General features: G+C 43.3%; 1 protein-coding gene across 1 annotated transcript in view; it reads right to left on the bottom strand.

Annotated features, from left to right (window-relative positions):
• ETV3 (ets variant 3) overlaps window positions 1–8,942 on the bottom strand; it is a 15,109-nt gene continuing 6,167 nt past the window's right edge. The window contains exon 5 of the mRNA XM_010838199.1: window positions 1–4,631. Coding sequence (XP_010836501.1) covers window positions 3,502–4,631 — 1,130 coding nt within the window. The 3' untranslated portion in view covers window positions 1–3,501. The remainder of the gene's footprint in view (window positions 4,632–8,942) is intronic.

Below are 8,942 nucleotides of genomic sequence, written 5' to 3'. Positions count from 1 at the left end.
TACTTTTTTTTTTTTTTTATTTAACTTTAACTTCTGAGGTAAAATACTTTTTTTTTTTCTTTCAACTTCCATAACAAAATACAGAGCTATCAGATACCCCTGGAAAAAATATGTATATTATACATATATTTCTATAACATTACATCATATATATATAATATATATATGCAAAAATTTGAAGACTTTATAGAAAGCAGAACATCTAAAAGGCACTGCACAATGGAGTGAGGATTACTTACATGTTATGTACATATACACACTATTCTGCTTAAGCGGGTAACTAGTGAAGTCACCTTTCATGTGTGAATTTCCAAATATCCCTGCATCACAATTTTATAACTCAAAGAATGCCTAAATATTTCAAAACAAATTAACTGGTAACGCCCCACCCCCGCCCTGCCAAGAACAAAAAAATCGAACAGTTCTTGAAAGACTGGATCAGTTTTCCCCCAAATTTAAAAGTATATTTCATTACTGTCTATAAAACAAAGAACACAAACATATTTATGGAATAAATAAAAAACAAGGGACAAACAGCCAACTAACTGACTCTACCCGCTTGGTAAGAAGTGATATACTTCAACTATTTTTTTCTTTTAATGCTTCTGAAAGTTTCTTGGCCCACTGAGGACTAGGGTGCAGTGATTCCCTGTTAGCGAGCTGGGTTTAATGCAGTGCAGCTTGAAAACTGGGGTTGGAGGGACTTACTGTTCATTTTTCACTCCTAGCGGTTCTTAAAAAACAAACACTCAGCAAGTCTGGATGCCCTGAAGAGGTCTCTATACTGTGTTCTTCCCTATAGCCAGAAAAGCAAACGGCTTGCAACAACATGCTCTTGATTAATACAAGTTCAGAATGTGTCTTTGCAAATTTTTAAACATTTGGCACAGCAAAAGCTGGAAAAAATGGGGAGGGAAAATAGACCTGGTGTTGTCCCCCTCCTTCCACATGCTGTCAGTGATGAGATGTTCACAGAAGAGAATGACCTGGCTTTGTGCCAGGCTTGTGACAGGTGCTGCCAGGAGTGGACTTAGGGGAGAAAAACTATCTCCCACCCCTTTGCCCCAGGATATATCAATGACCTCCACATCCCCTGGTCCACTTCCCAGGCAATCCCAAGTTCAGCTCTGAGTAGTACCCTCCCCCAACCCCAGTGTGCAGTGCAAATCAACCAACAATTTACTGGTGGAATGGCAATCAAAGGAAACAGTTAAACATCAAACAGTTTCTTAAAGCCAAAAACAGTTTTCATGGAGTTGAACATTTTTTGAGTGTTTTTCAAGTGTAAAAGCAGTGACTTTTTATTCAAACAGAAGCAGCATCTAGGAATTAATTCTGGCACTTGGGTTCTAGGGGGTTACAGGTACGCATCATGGATTTTTCTCTCTCTTTTTTAAAGGCCTCATGTCTATTCCTGAGTTCATACTAACACCTGCCGGCGCCTCCGCTCCAGTGGACAGAGGTGGTGGGCAGCCAGCCTCCCTGGTTAGATTGGGCAATGCCAAGCAGAGATGCCTCTTCCACCTGCCTGGGCTTGCTATTCTGATTCGAGGTAAGTCGAGGTACAGAGAAAGGAACCGACAAAAACACAACCAACCAAAGGCAGCCTGAGTTGTTAGGGACCACTCTCCTAATCCTTTTTCCAGGGAAAGACAAGTCACTCATGGAATTTCAAACAAAGGGGAGGACAACTGCCAAAAAAAAAAAAGGCATGATGGACTCAAGTCATCTTAAACCATCTAATAACTCACTCACCTGCTCTAACCTTTCCCGGGCTCCTCTCTCAAGCATGCACTCCAGTTTAAAAAAAAACCCCCACCCCCACCATAAAAAGACAACCCTCAAGTGCTTCTTAGGACATAGAGTTCACCTAGGGTAAGATGGAGTCAGGAATTTCTCGAAAGCATCCCTGTGCCCACTTCCTGCCCCTACCAGATATGCAGTTATTCCCCCCTCTGCTGCTTGAGGGTCTGAGCCATGTTAGGTATTTCTGTATCTATGTACTACACGTGCGCACACGTACACACAGCTGGCTGTGGATTCTGTCTGCCCTTAGTCCACGTTCCTTTTGCTTCACATATGATCAATACCTTCCCATTCCTTTGAAGTTGATGCAACAGAACTTCCCATGAAGAAACAATCCCTGGAGTTTCATGGACAGTCAACTGATCTTAAGAATTAGTACGATCTAGGGGAATGGGTATGGCAAGAATGGCAACACGTCAGGACAGACCCCACGGTTCACTTCTGCCAGCCCTGTGGCATCTGTCTGCCTTCTGTGTTTCCTATCCACCTCTTCCTTCAACCTCATACACATCCACTTGTACCCCCAGCCACCTTCTGCATTTCCAAGTATAATTTGCCCTTAAAGCCCACAATCCTGCCTTTCTGCTACCCATCCCAATAACATCAAGTGGGGATGATTAAATACCAGCTTAAAGTTTAACCATTTCCAACACCTCTGGATTATCTGAAAAGCTGTCCATGCCCTTTTACAGGTTTACGCTGACAGACCCGTATCATGTTGAAGTATGTTCATTGTTAAGGCTTTGACTGAAGAAAACGGTAAGAGCAGCAGACACAACAGAGACATCTTCAACTCGTGTCTCAGTCAACTCGCTCACAGTCACACACTGGTTTGGCTCCCTAAACGCACGGTGGAAAAAAAAATAATAATTTTTGTGTTTTTGTTTTTAAAGGCATCAGGTTACTTCCTTCTGTCCTCTTCTTTCTTCCCTGAACAAGAGTTTACAACTCCTCATGGCTTCTTAATAGAGGAAGTAGGTGAAATGTCCAAGAAATTCACAGCAGGGCTTCCTGTCTCAACCAGGTAGCTGAGGCTTGGTGCCTGTGCCTTCCCAGCCCCGCTCTAACTGGCAGTACATTTCATGTTTCCTGAAAACATTCTATATCAAAAAAAAAAAAGCCAAACAACAACAAAGGGAAAAAGAAAAAGAGCAACACGTGAACATCCCCCTGCCCCAGTAAGACAGATTATCTTACTCCTCCCCTGAAATAATTATAAAGAAACATTTCAGGCAAAATACTTAGTATTAATGGTCTCTCGCTGCTCAACCTCCCAACCATGCCCCTTTCCCTTTATGTGTCTCTCTCAGAGCAAAATAAATTCATTAATGGCTTTCCATATATAAATACAATAGAAAAGAAATAAGTCTGGAACCTGAACTATTATGGGACCAAACAGTTTCTTGGCCCTCTGGGAGTTTGTCAAAGTGTAAGCCTCAATAGGAAAAAGGCTCTTTCTCTTTTCAGTTCAATACCAATCCCGTCCTACTCACCAGGAAAAAGTGTGTTCACATCCCACCTAATTTACAACAGAAGACACCCCATCCTATCCCCAAAACAAAAATACAAGTCTACACCCCTAGAATGATCAAACCAGTCTAATTCCCTCCCCACCCCCCACCCTGAAATCTTGCTACATAAATACATGTGTGTGTTTTGATTATAGTATAAACAGCTCCCAATCCTCTTCCAGTTCTAAGCATCAGCAGCAGCTGTTGCCAAGCCCCGGGGTCCGGACCCATTCCAGAGAAACTTGCCATTCTTACTCAGGGCTTCAGGGTCATCATTCCAGCGCCGCTTCAACCGAAGCTTGGGGGGCATTAGGGCATCTTCTTTCTTCTCAGGTGCCCCGGGCTCTTTGCCAGGCCTGTCCTCACTGTCTTCAGACACCTCCAGGGGTTCTTCACTTGGGGCGCTAATGGGTACAGAAGGCCACACAGGCGGTGCAGCCGGACGGGCAAAGATGGTGCTTTTTTCCTCCTCCGTGGTCCTGCCTGGCACAGTGCCCTCTTCTTGAGAGCGCTCCTCCTTCTCCCGTGCCGACTGCCTGAGGCTCTCAGGAGCCTTTTCCAAGGCTGGCTCCACCTTAATCCTCGGTGGGACAGGAGTCAGTGTGGGAACAGGGACAGGTGCTGCCTCCTCGCTGCTCTCCACCCTCTCCCGGTTCTTCCGCCCGACGGGTGGGGGCTGCAGCTTGATGGAAAACTGGGATGGCTCCTCGGGGTGCGCCTGGCACTGCAGTGGTGGCACCATGAGCCCTGGGTACCGAGGGAATGTCCGTGGACTCAGATGGTAGTTGAACACGGAACAGGCTTGAGAGTGAAGGTAGTGTTTCATTTCCTCAGGGCTGAAGGAGAAGCGACTGCTGCTGGTGAAGGGGCTCAGGCCTGGCGAGGGGCTGTAGGAGAAGATGGTGGGGGTCAGGGGCAGGGCTGGTGAGACGGGGACGTGAAGGACGCCTCCGCGGCCTGGGATCGGAGAGACGGCGAAGGGACTGTGGGGGTCAGGGTACATCCCTGGCCTGGAGAACAAAGGAAGCATGATGTCAGGCTTGCGCTTCTGGTGGCCAATCCCTCCACCCACGGCACTTCGGGAGGACATGAGATCCACGCCCCGGCGCCAGTCAGCGGCTGCGCCATCCTCCAGCTCTGAAAGCTCCACCTTTCTATCAATGCCATTGCTTGACTCCTGGCCAGAAGCAGTTAGAGAGCTAGCAGAGAACCGCCCTGGCTGCACATCACTAGTTGGAGAATGGGTGTCCAGAGGTGGGAAATGGAAGCGGGAAGAGCCTGTTGGCACTGGTGGTGCACTCTGGGGAACCACACCTGTGAGGGTGGGAAAGACAAAAGGCCACTTTAGAGGTCTAGTCATGCATGATCGGCAATTTAACTGACACTAAGTAAGTACAAAATGTTGAAGAGCAACAGGAAACAAACATTCCAGCTGGACTGAATCTCTCACCTGCTTGTCTTTTCAGCTTCCTCCATTCAATTTAGTTGCCGCCTTTCTCTAGCCTCTTACTCACTTTGTTTTCCTAGTACTCATTACTATCTAAAATATCATTTGCTTGTTTATCTGTTTTCTAAACCCCATGAAGGCAGGGATTTCTTATTTGCAAGTAGATTTCCAGCAGTTCAGGGCTGAATAATCAGTAGGCTCTTAAGAACTATCAGTTGAATGAATGAGTGTAAGAGTGTGTATATACAGTATATAACACCTGCTTCAATTCTCAGGTTTACAAATGGTCTTTTCTTATTTTCGTTATTTGGGCCACGTCTATAAAGCAAGCAAACAAACCGAAACCAACAGACAACACTGGGGATGATGTGTATGTAAACAATGCATTAAAAGCTTGAAGACCCTGTACCTCACAAATATGAACATGACCAAGATCGCATTTTAAGATAAAAACACAACAGAGGGCCATGTTTGTTAAGGCAGGTTCTCATGGTGTGTCTTTTATCATTTCTGACATACAACCACTTCTTTAGAGTCTAATATTTTTCAATCTCTCCAAATCTATGTTCTATTATATAAATTCTGTATAACAATCTCCATTCCCATCCTGCTTTCCATGCCTTTCAACCACTGAGGAGGCTGGAACAAAGTCCAGTCCCTACCACCCGTCTCCCAAATTTGTGGACTGAGATCTGAAGCTCTAAGCAGAAACCAACACTGCGCTACACAAGCCAACTTTAGAGGCTCGCAAGTTCTCTAGGGCCCTCAGAAGTCCTTCTTATAATCAGAGCATAAGACGTCTGAGGCCTCAGGGGCCCTATGGGCTCCTGGGAGGTATCAGTGTCTTCTATCACTGATGATGTCAGGAGGGCTATTTTTACCTTGAGGGAAGGATAAAGGAGAAGAAAAAGTAAGAAAAACCCCAAATAAGTGCAAGTGTGGTGACATAGGAGAAGAAACAAAAAGGTGCACAAGATATGATGTGGGGAGGAACTGCCAGCAATCAGCTGTGTTCTGTTCTTGTTACAACAGAGTCATCTTCAGATAGGACCCTGGGGTCAGTTGCTAAGTGCAAGACTGTGTAGCTTTCTCAGCACACTTGTCTGAAGAACACTGTGCCAGAGCAGCATGTCCCAAACTGACGTTCTGCAGAAAACTGTTCCATAGGGTTTTTTTTTTTTTCCTAAAACAACTGATTTTAATTGTGTGATCAGGAAAAACAGATGGATGGACCTGTATATAATTTGAGCAGACTCAGGGGGGTCTCAAAAATACTTCTGCAACCAGCCTATTATAGTGGCTATGATTCTACTTTTTTTTTGATTCTCTTGAATCTTGATTTTGTATTAATAGCACATCTATTTAAAAGCAAAAGAAAAAAACCAAAACACGCCCCCTCCAAAACACTTTTCTGTGTGCTGGTGGACTGAATAAGTATAACATGGAGAGAAACGGAGGTGATAAAGAAGGTCCTGTCTCCTGAACAAGTCAGTTATTTGTTTTGGTTTTTCCAAGTGGAAGATAGATATCTCAGTCTCTACATGGGCTAAAGATACATTGTCAATTTGCAAAAATGGAGATAGAACACAGAGCATTTCCCAAGTGGGTTTAGAGGGAGTGAAGGAAGGCAATCTGGAGGCAGCATTCTGGATCCCTTTAACTAGCTGCTGGAGAAGGAAACGGCAACCCACTCCAGTACTCTTGCCTGGAGAATCCCATGGACGGAGGAGCCTGGTGGGCTACAGTCCACGGGGTCGCAAAGGGTCAGACACGACTGAGCGACTTCACTTTCACTAGCTGCAGCAGTCCTACTTTAGCAGGGCTGGAAAATGTGGGTTTGAATCTTAGTTCTAGCACCTTCTACTTTGTAGCCTGGTACAAGTAACCAGTGGGTCTTTGAACCCCTTTGGCAAAATGGGAATAAGGCCCTTGATAAGGTTCAAACCCTGGCCCTACCACTTAATAGCTATGTTATTCTATGTAACTTACTTACCTTTCCAAGTCTCAGTTTCCTTACCTGTAAAACAGATAATAATAGGACTAATCCTCATGCTATGAAAACTACAAGAATTAATATTTGTGAAGTCCTTAAACTAGTACCAGCATATAGCAAATTCCATGTATGTTAAAATACATGATTTATTAGAAAATAATCATGGTTTAAAAAGCTAAAACTTTTAAAAGGCATATGGACCATATATTAGATAACAATATTAGAGCAATGTTAAAATTTCCTGAGTATGGTAATGTTACTGTGATTAGGAGGAGAATGTCCTTGTGCCTGGGAGATACATACTGAAGTACACAGGGATAAAGTGTCACATCTGCAACTTAATCTTGAAAGATTTAAAAGTTATATATATAGATAAAGCAAATGTTATCCATTAGTGATTGTAGGTAGAGGATATATGGGTGTTCGCAGTTTTATTTTCTCCCCCTCAGTTTTTTTGGTAGCTTGAAAGTTTTCTAAAATAAGGATAAATATAAAAAAAACTGGGGTGGGATAGAGAGGTCTCAAGTTCATCCTTGAACTGGTTTGCCCTGCCCCCAAACCCTGACAAGTAAGCATTTTTACTACATGTCTTCTGCATCTTTCCAATGTTTCTTATAAGTCCATTAAAAATACATGTTAATGTAAAAAAACTTAAGAATACATTAAAAAACGTATTTCTTCTATGTTCAAAAACACAGTTCAAAATAGCCCAACTGTATCAACCCACCATCTAGACAAGATCACTCTAGCCTCCAGGATCTAAGTCCACACAGCGCTGCTCCTCAGAGCATTTATCACATTCCACACTGATAGCTTATCGCTCTTGCTAAATTTTAAGTTCCTTGAGGGAAGTAACTCCCCCATAATCTTTTTGTTTTTAAGTCTTAACACATTATCTGTTGAACAAATTAATGAATCCCAAATCCAGGGAAGGAACGTATGGTCTATTAAATATGAGCTAGATTTCAATAGCTCAATGGCTCAAGAATTGTTTCCTGAGAAACTGCCCAGCAGGTAACTGTACTCAAGCCACCCTGATCCATCTTTGACTCTGCTGTCATCCTCAACGTTATCATTTTAAAACGGGGACACCAAGACATATACTTCACTAAGCGGGGAGGGTGGCATGAGTTACCTCACAAAAACACTGGGCAAAAGTACCTCCATGAAGCAGATGTTCAATAAATGTTACATTTCTTTGTCATCATTAGAAGTTAACCTGAAATGTTTGGTCTATTTGGGTAAAAGTTCTCTATGAACTACTGACTCTAGTTCTTTGGGGTTATCTGCATCCAGGATGTAAAAAACTAGTTGTATCCTTAAAAGAAATGGACTTTTTGCTTTCCCCATGATTTTCTGATCAGGATCTTGAGCCTGGTTAAGAATCAATGTTGATTCAACTGACTTCTGGCCAGACAGGCAGTTCTTGGCCACTACTGTGTGGTTGCTAGGCCAGAGTCTTCACAGAGTGATGGTCTAGATTTCCTTTTCCTGGAAAAGCATATTGGTCCCCATTTAGGTTATCCAAGTGGCTGGATTTGTGGGTTTTCAATAGAAAAAAAATGCAAATGTGAAGTCAAGTGGGCCTTAGGAAGCATTACTATGAACAAAGATAGTGGAGGTGATGGAATTTCAGTTGAGCTATTTCAAATCCTAAAAGATGATGCTGTGAAAGTGCTGCACTCAATATGCCAGCAAATTTGGAAAACTCAGTAGTGGCCACAGGATTGGAAAATATCAGTTTTCATTCCAATCCCAAAGAAAGGCAATGCCAAAGAATGTTCAAACTACCACACAATTGCACTCATCTCATACGCTAGTAAAGTTATGCTCAAAATTCTCCAAGCCAGGTTTCAACAGTATGTGAACCGTGAACTTCCAGATGTTCAAGCTGGTTTTAGAAAAGGCAGAGGAACCAGAGATCAAATTGCCAACATCCACTGGATCATCAGAAAAGCAAGAGGGTTCCAGGAAAACCCCTACTTCTACTTTATTGACTATGCCAAAGCCTTTGACTGTGTGGATCACAACAAACAGTGAAAATTCTGAAAGAGATGGAAATACCAGACCACCTGACCTGCCTCCTGAGAAATCTGTATGCAGGTCAAGAAGTAACAGTTAGAACTGGACATGGAACAACAGACTGGTTCGAAATTGGGAAAGGAGTACCTCAAGGCTGTATATT

Source organism: Bison bison, unplaced genomic scaffold (assembly GCF_000754665.1).
Source record: "Bison bison bison isolate TAMUID 2011002044 unplaced genomic scaffold, Bison_UMD1.0 scf7180017864093, whole genome shotgun sequence".
In the NCBI taxonomy this organism is placed as follows: domain Eukaryota; kingdom Metazoa; phylum Chordata; class Mammalia; order Artiodactyla; family Bovidae; genus Bison; species Bison bison.
Note: the sequence above shows the minus strand (reverse complement) of the source record. Positions and strands in the feature narration are given on the sequence as shown.